This window comes from Propithecus coquereli, unplaced genomic scaffold (genome assembly GCF_000956105.1).
Source record: "Propithecus coquereli isolate 6110/MARCELLA unplaced genomic scaffold, Pcoq_1.0 Scaffold270, whole genome shotgun sequence".
Lineage (NCBI taxonomy): Eukaryota > Metazoa > Chordata > Mammalia > Primates > Indriidae > Propithecus > Propithecus coquereli.
In genome coordinates, this window is record NW_012148286.1 from 2165206 (window position 1) to 2186359 (window position 21154).

At 36.5% G+C, this 21154-nt stretch overlaps 1 protein-coding gene across 1 annotated transcript in view; it reads right to left on the bottom strand.

Moving 5' to 3' along the window:
• The window catches only part of LOC105813186 (hemicentin-1), a gene marked incomplete at its 5' end in the record, with an annotated part of 108069 nt that overhangs the window by 77065 nt on the left and 9850 nt on the right, over window positions 1–21154 (bottom strand). Inside the window, 13 exons of the mRNA XM_012647828.1 lie at window positions 531–800; window positions 3668–3802; window positions 3919–4056; window positions 4848–4955; window positions 6545–6709; window positions 6910–7031; window positions 8901–9057; window positions 9368–9495; window positions 9885–10029; window positions 11062–11203; window positions 14881–15017; window positions 16440–16521; window positions 20079–20275. Of these exons, the coding sequence (XP_012503282.1) occupies window positions 531–800; window positions 3668–3802; window positions 3919–4056; window positions 4848–4955; window positions 6545–6709; window positions 6910–7031; window positions 8901–9057; window positions 9368–9495; window positions 9885–10029; window positions 11062–11203; window positions 14881–15017; window positions 16440–16521; window positions 20079–20275 (1926 nt within the window). The remainder of the gene's footprint in view (window positions 1–530; window positions 801–3667; window positions 3803–3918; window positions 4057–4847; window positions 4956–6544; window positions 6710–6909; window positions 7032–8900; window positions 9058–9367; window positions 9496–9884; window positions 10030–11061; window positions 11204–14880; window positions 15018–16439; window positions 16522–20078; window positions 20276–21154) is intronic.

Below are 21154 nucleotides of genomic sequence, written 5' to 3' on the forward strand. Positions count from 1 at the left end.
TATTTCAGTGTTGATCTTTAGAGATTTTGCCAGTTGTCTTAATACAAAGGAAAAAATATTTTTTCTGTTATAAAAATATACTTGTGAATACTTTGCTATTTTAAAATAATGAATCAAATAGACCTCCAAGTCCCATTATACTATATAATGTCGTCATATTATGATAGTTCTGAGCCGAGGTGACCTGAAGCTTGAGAAGTAAAGGAGAAGAGTCACAAAACACAAACGGACTCCTCATAAGCCAAGCACAGATCCAAGTAATCACAGTAAGAGGGGATTATTGGCAACACATTAATTATCCTGGCGGTATTAATACAATCTCTCTTTCTCTCTCACACACTTATGTGCACACACACATAAACACAGCCTACGGAAAATAGATCTGAAGGGGAGGTGCACCCGCACCCCCCCAACACACACTGGATTGCTGGGTTTCATGGTTTTGATTTCCATCATATTTGCTCATGCTGGTCTTTTCTCTTTGCTGTGGTAAAGTAGCAAACTGAAATAATGCATGTTAAACAACCTACCATGCACGGTGAGCTTGGCGCTCGTGGTGCTCGACCCTGCCACGTTGGCGGCCATGCACGTATACTGACCAGCGTCATCGGGCTGAGCAAATGCTATTTGCAGAGCGCCAGAGCTGAGGACGCGCCTGCGGATTGATTCCACGATTGCCTGCCCGTCTTTATGCCATGTGATGTCCGGTGGTGGGAGGCCATCTGCCTCGCACGATAGCATGATGGGTTTGTCCACAGCACTAACATATTCCTTTGGATGAGGGCTAATGACTGGAGGAACTAAAAGATACAAAGTTCAAATCTTATCTTAAAAGCCTGAGTGAGTGTACAAATTCTACACCACAGTACTGCTCTAGAAAAGTGAGTGAACACTGATAAGAAACAAAATTCTGACTTCTATCATACCATCAAAAAAGGATCACTATAGTTTGCTTTCACTGGAACATAAACTTTAGTGAGCCCATTTCAGAAAATTAGTCTCTATATAGTTAACAAATAAATATAAGTGATAGTCAATTTTAGATGAGGAGATAAACATATATTCATGAGGGTTTGCATGTCTGGAAAGTTTGGGCTGTTTCAACATAAGTATTTTCTTTAAAATACATGAATTGTGTAATTCACTTTAGGTACTTAAACTTCCAAAATAGTCTTGCTCAAGTTTTGGAAAATATTCAGCTGCTCAAAGATACTTTTACTCGTGTATTTCCTACAGAGCTTAGCATGGTGTATTATATACATTGGCCATATTTACTGAAGTATTATTTGAGTGAATGAATAAATAAATAGATAATGGAAAATAACTGTACAAGTAAAACTCTTCCCACTTCTTCAGAAACCTGTAAAAGGGCTTATGATAAGGATTTCCCTTCCAAGTATGTACAGCAGGCTGATCACACTTAGGTATTAGCCTATTCTATCGAGTCTTATGCACCATCATAAAAAAGCATGTGAAATAATTATGAATAATCATATCAACATTAGCATAGCAACACAGCAACCGAAATTACATGGTTGACTTTTTGCTTCCCATTACATACTGTATCTTCCAGGAGATAGTCTATTCAGAATTTCATGCTTCTGGAGCACACAATTATCTCTGGTTGCTTTCGGAATGTTGAAATGCTTTTAGTTGTTTAATGTGTTTCTTTGTCCCTTAATTGTTCTCATATCAATCATTTTAATTATTTAATGAAGGAAAAAAAATCCCTCAAATCTTAAACTGTTCTTTTACTTGACTTCTGTGTTTCTGGAACCAATCAATACTTTTGGGTTCTCGTCCTACTTGTGCTACTCAATTGCGTTCAACGTAGCTGTCCACTCCCTTCTTAAAACGCCATCCTCCACTAGCCTTGATCTAGATTTCTCTGACATATCTGCCCTCTCCTTTGTATTCTTTTCCCGAATCCTCTCCTTTCTCAGACCTCTAAACAATGCGCTGTCTTGGGACTTTGTCCTTAGCAATCTTTTCTGTCCATATTCTCTTTTCCTAGGTGATCTCATTCAGTCTCATGAATTTAAGACTGATTACTATCAAATTTTTATCTTAGACTATACTTCTCCTATGAGCTCCGAATTCATACATATTCAGTTCTCTACTTGACATCTCCAGTAGTCTTTCTAATAGTTTCAAATATTTAATATGATTAACAGAAATCATGGTTTGCTTCTTCCAAAACCAGTTCTTCCCTCTGAATTCCCAAATGGCACTATCATTTGCTTACTAGCTCAAGCCTGAAGCCCAAGAAACATCATTAACGATTCTGTCTTCCTTACCTCCCATTTCACCGGCAATCCTGTCAATCACATCTCCGAAAACATCTTAAATCCATCACTTTTCTCCTTCACTCCAGCAATTCACACCCCCACCCCCACTTTGGGATCATAACACCCTGTCCAGATGACAGTTCTTCTAGCTCTAGTCTTGACTTTTCTCTAAACAATTATCTATATAACAGCAAAAGAGGTCTTCCTAAAACCAAATCAGAGTCCTGACAAACAATTCGAAAGCTTCCCTTGCACAGAGAATAAAATCCAAGTTTCTTATGGTACGTTGGGTCATCCATGCACTAGCCCTGCCTACTTTTCTGATAACCCTCATGCTTTGTTTACCTTTCACTTGCTTGCCACTGTCTAGCCACACCGGCGTACTTTGTTTCCTCGCTGTTTCCTGCACCGGGGCCACTGCACGTACTGTTTTCTCTCCCTTGGACGCTCCACGAACCTGCCCAGGGCTTATCCTAGCTCACTAATCAGGTGTCAGCTGAAATGTTACCCCTTCAGAGAAGCCTTCCCTAACCATTAATCTAAAGTGGTCCCCAAGTATCCTGATTATTCTCCATCACGGCTTTTGATTTTCCTCTACATAGCATGTATCAAATTTATCACCATTTCATTTATTTGATAGTTTAAGTTTTTCCTTCCCCATTAGAGCTTAAAACCATGAAAGAAGGATCATGTCTGTAACGCTCTGTAACGTATTTTCAGTTAGAATAAACATTGAAAAATACAAAGAAATTAGATTTACAATATGCAGAAAAGTGAGCTTTGCTGTATTCATTAATTCACCATAGGAAAATCACACTTACAAAGAAATTCAAAATCAGCTGATTCAAATTCAGTAGCTTGAAACCTATTATTAGATCACTTATTCACAGAAGCAATACACGCAAGATACGGGAATTATATCAAGAAAATACCAGTTATATGAGAAAATATGAAAATACCCTGCCTTTTCTTGAGAATAATTTTTTTCCATCAAGTTGGTTTAACTGCAGTTATGATTTTTTAAGTGGACATTATAATCCGGTGTTTCATAATGTATCCAAGGTAGTATATAGAAACAATAATTTTAAAAATCACTTTAAATACATACTACAATGAAATAGAGTACCAAATGCAGATCCACAGAAGTTCAAAATACTATGGCATGCCTTAGTTTTCTTATATCAACAATGGCAAACAAAATAAAACACGTTAAACTTCCTTCTTCATAAGGGTAATGGAAAAACAAATAGGTTAATGCAAATTAAGAACATTGAGAACTATGAGGAAACAGCAGCATAATCATTTTAGATATATGAATATTTGTTATACATTGTTACAAATATTTTTGAATTGAACACAGAGACGAATTATTTAGGTACCTTGGACATTCAACTTGATTTTGCCCAAGGCTGTGCCAGCTGAGTTCTGAGCCACACACATGTAAGTGCCAGCATCCTCTCGGCCAGCTCTGGAGATCTGTAAGCCACCACTAGGAAGAACTGCATGGCTTTTGCCTACATCACAGTTACAAAAGCAGAGTAAAAAGAATTTTTATTGTCATTTAAAAAAATCACACTGACTTCTGAATTATAAAACAATGAATGTGCCTGATAGAAACAGTGGTAGGTACCTGAAGTGATGACATTGATGCCTTCTTTTTGCCAAGTAATGAAAGGACTGGGTGTTCCTGTTGCTTTACATGGTAATAAAATGGGATTGTTTAGAATGACATCTAGTTCGCTTGGTTGGGGCTGAATGACTGGAGGCTCTATAAAATATGATCAGTCGCACTCACTGGTTAGTGGTAGGAATGTCTACTGTAGTGTGAGTTTAAATATACCCAAATTCATAATTCCAAAATATCAGTGATTTGACTGTCCAAGAAAAAAGTGAATATTGGCCACCTTACATTCTTTGAATCTTGCTATTATAGCCAGTTTCCATTAGAAGAAATCCATTGGAAGACTAGAAGCAGGAACAGATTATAAAAATCCAAAAAGAAAAATAATTGTGAGGTTGTTTTTGAGTGGTTTTTCAGCTGTGTGCCTTTTTTTTTTTTTTTGAGACAGAGTCTCACTCTGTTTCCCTGGCTAGAGTGAGTGCCGTGGCGTCAGCCTAGCTCACAGCAACCTCAAACTCCTGGGCTCAAGCGATCCTCTTGCCTCCCGAGTCGCTGGGACCACAGGCATGTGCCACCATGCCCGGCTTATTTTTTCTGAATATTTTTAGTTATCTAGATCATTTCTTTCTATTTTTGGTAAAGATGGGGTCTCACTCTTGCTCAGGCTGGTTTCGAGCTCCTGAGCTCAAACAATCCACCCGCGTCGGCCTCTCAGAGTGCTAGGATTACAGGCGTGAGCCACCGCGCCTGGCCTGTGTGCCTTTTTTAATCTATTGAAAAATATTTTCCAGGCTTTTGTATTCCCAAGATATTATTATGATTCACAGCTCTAGACAGTACCATCTTTCAAGAATAAACATGACTAAAAAAGACCCCCAAAACAAAACAAAAAACCCCAAACCCAGCAAGGTTTTAATGAATAAAATAACCTTCCATACCTTGAACATGAAGGGTCACATGTCGATGAACAGAACCGGCTGCATTCCTAGCGACACAAGTATATCTTCCAGCATGGTTTAATTGGGTGGCAAATATTTCAATTGCTCCTAAAAATAAAAAAGTTTTAATGTATAGTGTATCCTTATTTTTCTCGTTCAATGAATTATGCCTCTTTCATTGTTTTGTGTGTTTCTGTACCTAGCATAGTGGTGCTTGGCTTATATTCATACTTGTATCCCCTGAAGTGCCTAGCACAGTACTTGATTATTATTATTAACAGCTTTATTGAGGTATAATTTACATATCATAAGAGTCACCCATTTAAATGCATAATTCAATGATTTCCAGTACATTTACAGAGTCGTGCAACTATCACCAAAATCTAATTTTGTTATAGAATATTTCCATCACCCCAGAAAGAAACCACTAATCTATTAATAATTTCTGGTTCTATAGATTTGCCTTTTCTGAACACTTTATACAAATGAAATCACACAGTATGTCGTATTTTGTGTCTAACTTATTTCACTGTGAGCATAATGTTTTCGAGATTCAAATGTTGTAGCATGTGTCAATATTTTGTTCCTTTTTATTGCCAAATAGAATTCCATTGTGTGGATATAGCACATTTTGTTTAATCCATTCATCAGTTGATGGACATTTGAATTGTTCCCACTTTTTGGCTATTGTGAATGATGCTATATGAACATTTGCATACAAGTCTTTGTGCAGACATATGTTTTCATTTCTCTTGGGTACATACCTAGGAATGGAGTTGCTGGGTCTTAAGGTAACTCTGTTTAACATTTTGAGAAAGTTCCAAACTGTTTTCTTAGCATAATACTTTGTGCTATAGAGCAGTTAACTTCTATGTTATGATTTAAATTGCTACCAATCTACACAGGTTTCCAAGAAAGCCTAAATACTTTGCACTGAAAGCAAAGTTGCATCCTGAGAATAAATCTTCCTCTATTTCCTTTCTATTGAAGAAATAAACCAATTCTCTTAGAATAATATACACATACTCATAAAGTCCCAGGATATTAGTTGCTACTTTAGTTTATTTCTAGTGTACCTCCCCAGTGCAGAATAAGTTTTCAGAAATACCAATGTAAATCACCACACTTTCATTTAGATGAATTATTTTTTTCCTCCTCAGTGCTATAAATTGTATAAATGATGGTTACTACCACGATAAAAAATTTTCCTTCATAGCACTTAATCACACAGCCTTGCCTTATCCACTCAGTTTTAAAAGCCTTGAAACAGAACCCTGTCTTAGCTTTATAGTCTCAAAAACTTTTAGACTATATATATAGCCTGTCTTAGGTACTACATGTTTGATAAATGAAGAGGCATTGTATTTCGCTAATGAAAGAAGTGTGGTTCATTCACAGGTAACGAAAGAATTTGTTAAACCTTAGGTTTAGTAAATATACACATAAATACCAGGGGTAATGCTTATTATATTTGTATCAGTCTTACGATATTATTTGCTATTTTGTTTCCAGACTTCTTTTTTTTCTCTTCCTTTCCCTAGCTCCCCTTCCTACTCTAATTGCATTTTTTCCAGATGCTTAAGTCCAGAAATACATGCATATTTCATTCTCTTATTTTGGTATAACAAAATGCCAGGTAAGGCCACCCATTAATAACTAATTCAATCAATAGATGGAATCGCTGGGCTCGGTCTTACCTGAGGATAGAATTCTATAGCCATCTCCTCTGGGAAGCAGTCTTATCCCATTTTTAGTCCAGTGAATCGAGGGAGATGGAACTCCTGAAGCAGTGCAGGTGATTACTGCTGGGGCATGCGTGGTTACTAGGACGTCCGCAGGCTCATCAGCTATGGAAGGTGGAACTAAAACAGTAACAACAAAAAGAAAAAAACTACACGTTTCTAAGCCTTACAGATTTCCCAAGTCTTATCATACCTTTTCCTCTTTCTGCTCTGAAAGTAAATGTTAGGTAAACAGGAAAGGAAACTCTCCTGTGAAGCAGGGGAATGATGAAGAGATAGCATTATAATAACTTGCAATCCAGGCTGTGAGCCAGTTCTACCTTGGACAGTGAGATCCACGGTTCTCTTATCCTCTCCAGCATCATTTGTCACAGTGCACTCATAGGTTGCAGTGTCATCCACAGAAGGAGATATAATCACTAGTGAACCTGAAGAAAGAAGCCTAGAAGACAGATTTCAAAGCATGAGATACTATATATAGGATTTCATAAATTTCTCCAGTTGGTTCAACGGGGTACCATGTTGAAAACTGACAGAATTCATATGAACTCCTCCTGTATGTTAGAATGAGCATCATTTCTCTGATGCAAACTTTGTGCGTTAGATTTTAAGTTTATATAGCAGGGTTAATAGGGCCTGAAACTGGATATTTACAGGAGGCAGTTGGTTGGTAGGATTGTCTGGAGGGAATCTTGCATTTTCTGAATGTTTATATAATGATCAACCTTGCTCTCCTGGGAGAAATACAGCGCAACGATGATGGCCACTGTTTATTGAGTATTGAATACATTCCTGGAACCATCTCAAATGCTTCACATAAATTATCTTTAAATTTAACAATAACTTTGCAGATTGGTATTTGATTATTTCCATTGAAAGATGGGTGACTGCAGGTTCGTCTATCTCACTCCTTTTCCTGCTTCACATGTTTCCTTAAATGTGATGGCTACCTTGGAGATGCATTTTATTTATTTACATATATGTATAAATATATATATACACAAACACACACACACACTCAGAAGGGTGAGGGGGTGGGAGGGGTGGAGGATAAGAAATCATTCAATGGGCACAAGATATATTATTCAGGTGATGGATACCCTAAAAGATTGACTTGACCATTATGCAATCTATGCATGTAATGAGATTGCACGTATACCCCATAAATTTATATAAATGATAATTTTATATATATAAAATATCAATTCAAAATTAAAGCAATCTGGATCCTTGGGGTGGGGAACCTGAACCTGTGGCTTTGGGGCCACATGTGTCCTTCCGGATCCTTGAGTACATCCTTTCGACTGAATCCAAATTTTAATAAAGGGATTTGTCCTGGGAAGTTTGGATTCAGTTAAGGGGCCACACTTGGGGATCGGGCCGCCAAGGTTTAGTAAATACACATACATGATTAAAAGTAAATATAAATTAAAATATCTATTCTCTTAGTTCAAACTGTGCACTGACACAATAGAAATGATTTGATTTCATGGAAACATATTTGATATGCTTTTTCACTCAAGAGCATGGCACATTTCCCACACTGTGTATACTTTCAAGCCACTGAACTCCCAATGCCAAAAGATGAAAAGGGTGAGAAAGAGAGAAATGATAGAATTTCAACTGCAGCACTCCTAGTTTCACATTTCCTGGTACATCAGAATTGATTTTCGTCACAGCGGACCTAAGAGGGCATTTGTTTTTAGTACTATGGCAAATCGCTTGACAGGATAACTATTAGCTCAATTGAAATTATCAAAAATGATGCTCACCTAAAGGATCAGAAATTCTTACTTATTTAAAGTTTAGGCTTTGAAAAACTGACATTGCCATGTTATGAGCTATAGTAGTAAAGCTGTAGCAATTAAAAAAATTGGATAAAATACTGTTTTCTCTCCCCACATGCTGCCAAATATCTACATTGTATTTCAAGCCATAAAATTTGATTTTTATTTTACAACTAAAGCTTGTATTTATTTTTACAGAATAGTTTTGCTTTTATATCAAATGATGTTTTTATCCTTTGTCTTTATAAAATTCCAAAAGGTGATAAACAAATAAATCTAATCCTGTAGACCTCACTGACAGTCATCCACAGGGTTTGTGTATGGAAAGGTTGCACCTATAATTCAGAAAAAGATTTTAGGCTGAAAAACTAATTCCATATTACGGAAAAAAAATTCTCTCTCTATATTAATTAATTTGTTGTGCTTTATATATTTGCTGCCCTCATTGATAGAATTAAAATGTTGAGTATTTTAAAAAATGTTTCTAAATAGTAGGTGGGATTTTTCAATTAATTTATCCTTACCTGTAGGAATTCTGATTTTGATCCACATTAAGAAGATGCCCATTTTTCATCCAATGGATTGATGGTTTTGGTATCCCAGTAGCCTCACAAGCCAGAGTAGTTTGAACATTTACTGTTACAGTTATGTTGGTAGGACCAGGAGCAATGGATGGAGGAACTAAAACAATATCACCAAATGAGAGGAAAACACATTTAGCAAATAGTGTGCCATTTGACGTATTTCTGCTGAACTGAAATTTGTCGATGGAACTTGCCTCATAGTCATGAACACAGCAAGGCTCTGTGAATGTTAATAGTGCTGTGATGATGTTAACTATAGTGAGGAGAAACATGGATGTGACTGTCCATAATACAATGTAAAATGCTTAAATAGCTCTTAGTGTCAAGGTCTTCGTGACCTCACTCATTTAGGCTATCAAGGAGCATTTGATACAAAGACTGGATGTTGTTTATAAAGGTATATTTACCATGGACCTGTAGATCTATTCGCCTGCGGCCTGTCCCAGCAGCATTGGTAGCCATACACAAATACCGCCCCGCGTCGGTGACACGCGCTGATTGAATATGAAGGAATCCATTTTCCAAGACAGAGTATCTACAAGAAAAATCACAAGTGAAGCTTCCTGAATCAGCCTTTTTGATTATTCACATTTTGACTGGGAGAAATTTTAAAGACTTGATGAAATCCATTTTCAGTCTTTTTCCTGTTTCAGATGACATATATTTATAACACTCTTGGCTGAAGAAAAGGATACGATGCAAAGGCACATTGCAGATGGGCTTATGATCTTGGATGGTTTACAGTCATTATTTAGACATAAGCCTTAGGAATGATGTTTTTAAAACATGAAATTTTGATTCTCATATTAAGATGAAATGACTAATTCTCAACATAACAAGATCAAAATAATGCACTGGAAAAAAGATGCAAGGATTTATATTTTGGTTCTTACAGTATTTTTCATCCTTTTCCAAAATTGTTACCTTGCATGATTCCCAGCTAGAACAGCTCCATCCTTTCTCCATGTTATCCGTGGGGCTGGGACACCTTCAGCAACGCATTCCAATATAGCTGACTGACTTAAGAGAATGACTAGACTCTGGGAGCCACCTTTTATGCTTGGAGGAACTGAACAAGAGATGCACATGAAAAAATTCAGTTATACTAAATAACATAGCCTGAACTAAGACCCTGAAGATGTAATACAACATGAGCTTTGAGTCAAATGTGCAGCTTTGTCTATATTAATCTAGGTTAGTATAAATAGAATTGAGGTTTAATTCCTGAAGTCTTACTCAAGGTACTTTGGGTATAAAAATAAAGGGTAGATGGGAAAGGGAATTTTAAATCCCTGATATGGTGTAGGAAATCTGGCTCTCTGTGGGAGAGGCTTAAATAAAAATCAGCTCTGGTTTGATGCAAATTAAAGATGATATTTCTTATTTCTCGTTGGCCAAATAACGGTCAGAGAATGTTAACACTGGAACAACTTCACTTTAAATAAAGAACAGAAAGTGGGCTGTTTTAACAAAGAGCACATCTGTGATTAATCATGCAAGTCTCAGAGCATGCATTTTATTAATCGTTGAGTTCCTGTGGGAATAGAGGGCCTGGATTTTAATTTTAGCATTAGGGATATCAGTTGTGTGGGTCACCCAATATCCTGTAAAATTTTATATATTAAAAATCCAAAGGGAATATTTTGGGGAAAAGTCTATATTATCTTCCTGAATTTTGGCAAATTTTGGTATTTAGACATTATATTTAAGAAAATTACAGTCCAAGGACAGTCTCTGTCTAGCACATACATATTCTCAAGCCACATCAATAAAGGCGAACTAAATGATGGGCCATGTGTCATTCAGAGATTTAATGTATTCACTTCCTCAATAGTTGTGATCTTGATAACACAAAACATCATGATACACTGAGAACAACTGGACATGTATTATCCTCTAAGATAGAGTAATGTATCTCTAGTTATGTTTTTTGTGAAATTGAGTTAATTTGCAATGTAGCTCTCATAGAAATACAACAAGTTGTCTTTTTCAAAAGAAATATGATAACTACAAGGCTTCATTTAGTATGCTCATGAAAAAAAGTATAATCTCTGAATGCTCCGGTTACATTTTTCAATTGTGAATGAATAACTTTTCTTACCATTTACAGTGAGAATAAATTCTCTTGTAGTCTTTCCTGCAATGTTGCTGGCAACACAGGTATAATTGGCTGTATCACCTAGATCTGCATTGTTAATTTGCAAGTATCTCCCTCCAGATAGGATTCGAACCCGAGGTGTTGCCTAGATTCAACAAGTAAAATTTACCATGTAAATGTCAGGAAAAGAGAATAAAATATTATTTTATAGCATCAAAAGTAACTACAGTGAACTGTAGAGTTGCTTTCTGCCTGCATGCCTTGTCCGCTCCCCCCACAATTATTATGGTGACAAAAAACCCTGAGAACTATTTCAATGTGTGCAGTTAAGTCAAGGACACAAGCAGTGTCCCTGATTCCCCTGGACACAGTGACCCACTCAAGAATGGGCAAGTGACTCAAGTCAGGCCTGTCGGTGTCCTCCTCGGGACTTTGCTGGCAGTGTTGGGGGAAAGGCACGATGTTCTTACTAGAATCACAGGTTGCGAGGATGACACAAGCCTGGTGGCAGTCTTATTACGTAGGGACTGCTTGCCCTGAGTCTAAGACAAACCAAGTAGAGTTGAGATTCACAGAAAGAACACAGATGCTTCTTTACATAATTAGAGGCTCTGGATCTGGCAATGTCTAAAGTCCAAATTCACCGATTATTGTAGCCTATAAATTTCCCTTTTTTTTTTTTTTTCACTTAAGCTGGTTTGAGTTTAAATTCTGTCACTTACAACTGAAAGCTTCCTGACTAACAAATTAACTTTGGATAACTTAGAGAAAACATTACCTTCTAACATCTTTTAAAGTAAGCAAATAAACTATTTTGGTCTACAAATATTTTTTAAGCATTTATTTTGTGTCTATATGAAAATATAGCATAATGAAACCTAATCTCTGTTATTAAATGTAATTGAGGAGATGGATGTAAACAAGTATTTTAGAATAAATTATAATGTATGATGTTCATTATTAAAAAATTATTAAAAATGTCAGGTAGCATCAAAGATTGGTATTCTCTGGTTGTGTCTAAAATGGAAGCATTTCGAGAATATCCCAAATAAGATTTCTCTACCACACAGGCTCTGTCTCAGATAGATACATATTTCTAATGAAAAAAAAAATGTTCACACTAAAATACGTAGTTCAGGTCCATTTATTTTAAAAGTTCACATGTTTTCTCTAGGCCTTTCATTGCTATTGGAGCTAGTAGTGAAAAAATTATGTTACCTCTGAAGACAATAAGTGATTTCTTAAATATAGATGTTAAGTTCTGTGAAACATTTTAATTTTTAACTTTTATATGGGTCTAGCAGGATTTTAGGCTAATAAAAGCTTTCAGAGTGATTTGAACAATGTCCTTCTTACATGAGTATCAGTAAGTTCTCCTAACTTATTGTCTCACCACAATTTTCTCTGGTTTCCTTTCCATTTTTCCACTCTTCCAAATTTACTTCTCTTCTCAGATAGAACCTCATTCTTAGCTGAAGACCTTGCTTCCTGTTCCGCTGAGAACATTGAAGCCCTGTTTCTGCAATTCTCTCCTCCTCCCACCTTGGATATGAATACAACCTTCCTTTCTATTTCCCCATCTCTGCACAAAATGATCGACTCCTCTGGCCAAGGCTAATTTCTTCACTTGTGTCCTGGGTCCCATTCCTCCCCGATCCAGTACACCTTGCACTAGACACCTCTCTCTCTCTCTCTCTTTCCCATATCTCAAAACTCTTTTTTTTCAGCAAATAAACATATAAAAATCTCTTTTATCTTTAAAGAATAGTCCACACTTCTTTCTACTTCCTCTCCTACTAATTTCCCAAACAACTATAATCTGTCTTCTACTTTGGTCACTCTATTGAAGAACCATTGCTCAGATCTTTAATCACCTCGATATATTGCCAAAGCCAATGAACACAACTTAATGTGTACCGCATGTGGGCTCTGTTAACCAATCCCTCTCTTTTCTTTGGCTTTGAGTACACCAATGTCTCCTACTTTTAATCCTATCTTTCTCAGTCCTCCTTCTTGGTCCCATTCATCTTTTATTTTTCCATTGCTCACCTTGTAAGTATCACTGTTGCTTAGAGCTTTATTTTCATTTAACTGGTCTTCTCGTACTCTGTGTTTTCTGGTCAACCTCATAAAAACTTATGACTTCAACAGTGGTTTATACTATGAGGATAACACATCAAAGACTTTACTTTTGGGGGCAATATGGACTACCGAATCAAAGCCTTTTTTTGGATAAAATATGGACCAGTATTTTTTAATGATTTCTAGAATCTCTCCTTGATTATATAGATACTGAATTATATAGATAATTCAAACTTAAAATATCTAAACCCGAACTCATCTTTTTTCATCACTGGTGAACCCACCGTTCCCTAGTACTGACATCACTTGGTCACATCTGGGATCAGCCTTAGACTTCTCCGTCATCGACATTCGCTCAGTCCTTACCTTCCCTCCTAATGCTCCAGAGTGAGGTGCTTGGGAGGTGAGACTATGGAGGGAAAGTCAGAGTATGAAGGGCCTTGTGAGCAAAACTGGGTAGTTTAACCAGAATCCTGAAATCTATGGGGAACCATCAAAGAATTTTAATCAAGGTCTACTATAGCCGTAACAAACTACGCAGTTCTCAGAACTACAGCATTCCTTTTCTTGTAATGGCTTCGAATATGCCATTACCTGTGATTAGAATCCCTTTCTTACCCCCTCTCACCTAATACATAACTATTCTTTAAAACTGAACTCACCCTTTCTAAGAGGCTTCCCTGGGCTGTTCCTTACCCTTTGGTCTGAGTTATTTGCTTCTCCCCTCTGTTTCTATAAAATGCAGTACATCCCCCTAACACACAATTCATTGGTAGTATTCATTCTCGAATCTTTGACTTACCTCTCTGTCTTTTCAGATAGTCTGTGAGCACCTTGAGAGTCAAGACTATTCTCAGTAGCGATCACAGTGCCTGGCATCATAGCAGGCACACAATAAATAGAGAAGCTGAAGCACGGAAGGGTTAAATGATACGCATGATGATTTAGCATGTAAGCAACTCTCAGAACCCAGTCTCTCCCTGTTTGGTCTTTGTGTGGTTTGGTGGTTGTGGAAGTCTTTACGCCTTCGGTGTTTGGGGACATAACTGCTTTAATAATTAACTGCTAGAAACACAGTGTAGGTTACGATAATAGTATAAAGAAGAACAAAGAAGAAAAAAAATGATAAGTAACTAACTACTGGGAGTCCACACCAAAGCTTTCAGCCAGCGCTGAAAGGCTACTAAAGATCCTGGGCTGTGACACTCTGTGACAGCAGATAGGTACTGCCTGAGCATGGAAAGCTTCAGAGAGCCAGTAGCTGGTTCTTTGAGGACTCCAGTCCCAGACACCCGGTATCCATGGGTATTACACAGATTTCTCGGGTCACTCCTGAGGTCCAAGTTTAGACCAGAGAAAGTCAGTAAAAGATGAGTTCACCCTGGAGACGTGGCAGGACAGTTCTGTTATTTTGACACTCTGAGGATTTCTTCCTTCTTAAGTTTAGAAATAACTGAGTGCTCCAAATAGGTCTTGAATCCATGGGCACCAGGAAATTATATACCTGGGCCAGTTTCCAGAGTATCATGATCTAAATACCTTTCTTTTGACCCATAACCAAATACTGTCCCAGCAAAGGCTGAGAAAACAAAGCTGATTAAAAGACCCTGTGTCCACCTCTGCAATGTTGAATAACTAGTAGCCTGATGTTATTTGGTTTTGTCTACCTAGCAAAGGATCCACAGCTAATTTTTTGTTTGTCTCAAAAAAGGAATCTGTGGAATTTAGCAAAAGATTTACCTGTAACCGTTCTCCATTTTTGAGCCAAGTAATCACAGGTGGGGGCACTGCATCCGATTTGCATTCCAATGTCACTTGTCTGTTCTGTAACACGGAGGAATCCTGGGGCTCATCAGTTCCAGCAATATTAGGGGGAACTAGGTATGAGAAGAAATATGTTAAAGGATTTCAAAAAAGGAGATGTAAAAGATCTGAATTATCATACGTGTTCAACAAATGTTGGTTCTGTTATATGAAACAAGACGCATAAACTTAAAACATTACTCATTTAATTTATAGTGCAGATAATTATAAACAGTGGAATTTTTTTTACCTTATTCAGCACTTTCACATACATTAAGTAATGAAATCCTTCCAACAACTGCATGAATGACAGGATAAGTATTATAATATAATCACATTATAATCACCATTGGACAGGTAAAGAAACTAAGGCCCAAAGAAGGGGTCCCTTGTCCAGGCTCTACACTTGGTAATAATTTTTTCTGAACATAAGATTTTAAAACTACCAAATCAAGGAGTACCCATGGTAATATTCAGAAATGTATATATACTTTTCTTAATATACAAAAATGTATTTTTGTGACTTTATTTTTTAGCAAAAAATACGAACATTTTCATTTTTCCCTTTTTTTTTTTAACAGATATTTTAGATTGCCTAAAGTCTGGTGCCTCCACTGGGGACTTTTTGTGACTTTTATATACAGACTTTATGTGTCAATTAATGGCAGGTCTAATTTGCGTTTGGGACTGCAGGGGTACTTAAATCCCAGACAGTTTGCACTGCCTAGTCATTTAGGCTATGAGAATGAAACAAAGATCTTCAGTTTAGTTTTTCAAATATTCCTCCCCATGAAGAGTAATTCCCATTTCTATGTCAAAGCAGTTTTGGACAGAGTCTGATTGGCCCAACTTTTTTAGGAAGTAATTTGGCAATAAGCTTCAACATCTTTAAAAGTATGTGTGTGTGCATATACACATGGTGTAACCAAGCAACTGTACTTACAGAAATGTCTCAAAATAAAGGGAACAGGCCAACATGTATATACCAAGATATCTACAATAGTGTTGTTCATATTGGTGAAAATATAGAAACAGCCTAAATATCCAAAAATGGGGAGTAAAATGGGACACTATGCAATTACTAAAAACGATGTTATAAAAATATATTTATTGACATGAAAATACATTCTCCATACCATTAAGATAAAAAGCAAGTTAAATACTATATGTACAGAATATATACATACACATATATACACAATATGATCACATTTTTGTGACAAAACATTTATGTGCAAAAAAGTTTTATCTATGTTGTGAGATTACAGATTATTTTTATTCTCCTCATCATAATTTATATAACTCAAAAAAAATCACTTGAACTATCCCCAAAGAGCACTTGATCAGTCAAATTAAGAATCAGATTTACAATATACCTATTTTCTAATTTATAAACATATCTTGTGATGTGCTATGGAGTTGCCCCATGTTCTGTAAATTATAGCTTCTAATTAAGTGTGTGTATGATGGACTGTAGGACATTTTGTCAAATTTACCATGCACTCTCACTAAATATTCTTTATCATCATCTCCTGCAGGACTGGATGCCAGACACGTATATCTTCCCGTATCCTCCACCTACAAAACCCAAATAAGTGAATTACATAATGTTAACATATTAGTTTTGGTGATGAGAATAAATATCCAGCAGCTATTTATGTAAAAATGAATGAAAAAATGAAGTGAATATAAAAATACCCACATAAAAAGCAAGATATCATTAAACATAAAATTATTTTATGTTAAAATCATAAAACAAACTTTTAATTATTGTGCTTGTAGTTAGCATTTTGATATTGAGCATTGATTGGCATCTGTATTATATGCAAACCCATGTCTTAACAGGGTTTCAGTATTTGATTTAAGAATATTTGCGAGTTAGGTATATTTAATGATACCAGAAAAGGCAGATATAGACCTAGCACCATACATGACAGACCACATACTCAACATTTGTGGAAGAAATATATATTCGTGGGTTTAAATTGCAGGCTGAGTTCATTTGAAGCCTTCTTGAAGAAAATGAAATGTTTATTAAATAAATAAGCAGGTAAATAAAATATCAGAATACTAAAATCAAACACATTAATACCACATCTTGGCTCTATCTTTAATATACATGACAAAACAAAGGGGTTGTAATATGTAATTTGTTATAAATAGGGTCAGACTGACAGCAGAATCTACTATTAATATTATCTGATTACAGCCAAAATCATTTCTTTAAAAATCCCCCTGCATGGTTTCCACTGGAAGTCAGTCTTCATTCATATGATTGACATTGTGTAGACGCAATCCATGCTTAGGTACCTGTGGAGCATAGTCTGGAAAACAGGTGATCTTACTACTGTGAAGAATATATTTTGGAAAAGTAGAAAAATCCTGTTTTTGTTTATTGTACTACTTGAACATTCCTAGAATATTGGAATGTTTAAAATTCTTACATTCAAAACTGACTTTATAGGTAATGGAAAAACTTTTTGGTAGGCTACAAAAACTTTGTAAAAACTTAACACTAGAATGTTTGGAAAAATACATAAACACAATTTTAGAAGAACAGCTCTCACGTAGTCATTCAAGTAAGAATTAAAAAATGATGTAACGATTCCTAGAGAATAATTTCTGAATTCTCATCATATCTTTAAAACCTCTAAAACTAACTCTTTTCTCCCAACTCTGTTCATTTCCAATTGACATTATCGCCCTCATTTGCCTTGTCTTCACCAAATTTGAACTCTCACTACTCTTAAATTTTGCTTACTCCAGGAAATAGTTACAGTTATTTACAGTTACAGTTTCTAAAGTGTATTTTGTTACTAGGGTATTTAAAAATTATAGTGAAGCAGGTGTCTTTAGAGTAAGATTTTGCAGAGTTGTTGACATGCATTGTGGCTCATAAAGGAGAGTAGTGTATAGGATATAAGGTTTTCCAAATCTATTTGGTCATAGAATGGTCACCTTGCCCCTTGGAATAAATCACTGAGCTAGTGTTTCATAAAAGATACTTTAGGAAATTCTTTTCTCTACAATTGGAATTTGGAATTTGCAAATTGTCCACACCTATTATGTGCCAGGCATAACTATATGTTGCAGAAAACTATATAAAGAGACAAAGTTCAGCTAAGTAAAATATAATGTTGTAAGTATTATAACAGAAGTATATGTAAAATGCTATGAAAACACAGAGGAAACACAGCAGAGGAACCAAAATCAGTCTTGGGACTTGATCATATTTCATTTTCTATGTCAATGCTGTTTTTAATGGTCCTATTATTGTTTCATATTTAATTATACTTTTGTGTACTGTATTTTCACTTTCCCTTGAAAACTGGAAACTTCTTAAAGGTTGAGACATGTCTTACGAATTCTCAACAATAGCTAAAACACGTGGGGGATGTGGTCATCATTTAACACTCTATGACAGTGGTCCCCAACCTCTTTGGCACCCGGGGCCAGTTACACGGAAGACAATTTTTCGGGGGATGTGGCGTGGGGAGGTAGGCGGACCTCAGGTGGCGATGTGAGTGATGGGGAGCAGCTGTAAACACAGACGAAGCTTTGCTCGCTCACCTCCTGCTGTGTGGGCGCAACCCCCAGCTTTCCTAAGTTTCATGGAAGACAATTTTTCCACAGACCAGTAGTGGGTGGGTGGGTGGGGCGTATCTCTGCAGTGGGACCCTAACAGGCCACCGACTGGTACCGGTCCACGGCCAGGGGGTTGAGGACCGCAACTCTGTGAGGCCTTCATCTTGTTTTCCTGTAACTTAACTTTTCATTCTTGCCTTTAAGACCTTCTGTACTATGGCTGGAACTTCCCTTTCAAGCTTTATCTATCGGTACAGTATTTGTTTATATTTTGGCTTCTATTCCGCACTTTCCTGTCGCCACACTGTTTCTAATGTCACAAAATTCTTTCGCTTTCTTTTTTTGTCTGTTGAAATTATATCATTCAAGGGTTTTGATTCCGTGAGTGGTTTGACAGAGTTTAATCTGACTTTTCTCTAAGTTACTGCGATGTCTGGAATGGAGTGAGAAGAGGGGAATGGAAGGACGTGCACCGTAGCGCTGGAAACCGTGCTCAGGTCTACTGGCCGGGCTTCCAACCAGACCCAAGACTGAGAACGAGCCCCATCACTGAGCAACAGTGAGTACTTGGCAGCCAAGTACTTAATCTCTCTGTGCCTGTCTCCAGATGCACAGGATGGGGCTACGGACTCTGCCTCACAGAGCTGTCAGGAGGGTGGTGGGTGTGACAGCGAGCCCAGAGCTGAACACAGCACGGACATAGCAGACAACCTACAGTCCTTTGCTCTCTTCGTCCAGCCTCCCTTCCTTCCTCTTTTCTTAGTTAAAATGCTAACAAAATATGCTTAAATAATTTGTTAGTTTACATTCAAAGGGCAACAGCAGCAGCAACAAAAATCCCATCTAGCTCTTTTTTAAAGCATTTACTATATCTAAGCACATCATGTTAGATAAAATCTTTAAATCCCCAAGTGTATGAGTTAGGTATTATTATTACCGTTTTTATCGCCTGTTTACAAATGAGGGCATGAGGGCTCAGATGGAGAATATTTGTAATATGAGGTTTACCTTTATTAGTAGAATAGATAATTTTTACAATAAGACATCCCAGACATGCTTCTCTTTAACATATTCACATTTCTGATCAATTTCCTTAAACATAAACTAAATGAATCAGTTTTGCTGAACTTATTATTATTTGAAAAATTGTGTCTCTTCAAACTTTTATGTCTGCTAGTTCATTTTGGAGACCAAAAGTGCACTTTGAAGCCACATATATATGTATGTCAGATTGCCTTTTGCAGGTTACATAAAGGGCTACATAGCACAGGAAAGAACTTTGGGAAATATACCAGCACTTACAGTACTGTGAAAACTTGAAAAAATTAATGAGAAGGTATTTTACTTTCTTCAGAGTTTAATATGATATTTCTTTGTCTTCCTTTCAGTCAAGTTACCCAGTCGTGCATATCATAGAACCGATCTACCCTTGCTAAAGTTACTAAAATCTGTGATATATTTGTATTCCAAAACATAACTTCTTCAACAATTCTCATATATTAGCAAGTGAGTTTATAACCTAAAATAACTGTGTGAACTGTGACACTTACCTGAGCACTAGAAATCTGAAGAATCTCCCCTCCTCCTAGAGTTTGTACTTGATCTGTCTGTGGAAGGGGCCGACCATCTTTCATCCAGGTAATTTTCGGGGCTGGAATTCCAGAAGCAATGCAGGTGAGTTCAAGTGGGTTGTTAACAATTACTGATATCTCTCCAGGTTCTTCAGATCCATTAATCTGAGGTGGTTCTATTTAAAGGGAATCAAAAACAACAATAAAATATACCCGCTGTTTGATAAAATACTGCTAATTAGAAAAACTTGAAAAGAAAATCCATCTCAAATTCACATTCATATATTACTATAAATTGATTAGAACAAGGAAACTGAAATGATAATTCCTAGATTACCACTTCTCATTGGAAACTGTTTCAAAAGTGATGAATCGTGCCTATAAGAGATCATGAGGTAAATGGAAGTTCATTACAAGGTAATTTTAGGATAACAATTTGAACTCAGTTAATTAGAGCAGTCTTATTTAACCATAAAGGTATTAAAACAGTAAAAACGAAACCTATCTTTCATCACTTTTTTTTAGATGGTCTTAAACCTATTAGTGTGTTTTGTGCCTTTTAAATACTGATTGTTTCTACAAAAGCAACGGGTAAATAAATACTATGGAATTTTGCTATCATCTTTTCTATGCAGAACTTTGAGAGGAAACAATGACTAAGCAGAAGAAAAAATAGTTACATTTGGAGATAATGATTTCTGCATGAAACATATTTGTTATGTCTGGGCAGAAGTAACTTCCTTTTTTGTTATTTATACTTCTAAAATTACTTTTCTCAAGACAAGGTTAAAGAATCTAAACACTGGGAAGAAACATTAAAGTTTTTTTAGTCCAACTACCCCCAAGTTAATAAATTCCTCTAAAACAGATTCCCTTTACAATGACCATTCAAGTTTTCTATGAAACTTTCGTATAATAGTTCGCTTCCAGCTTCCTACTTCACAGGGCAGCCCGAATAGCTGTTGGACAGCTCCGAGGGTAAGCAGGGCTTTTTCCCCCTTTCCTTTCCTTCCTTTTCCTTATCTTTTCCCTTTTCTTTCCTTTTTTTTTTTTTT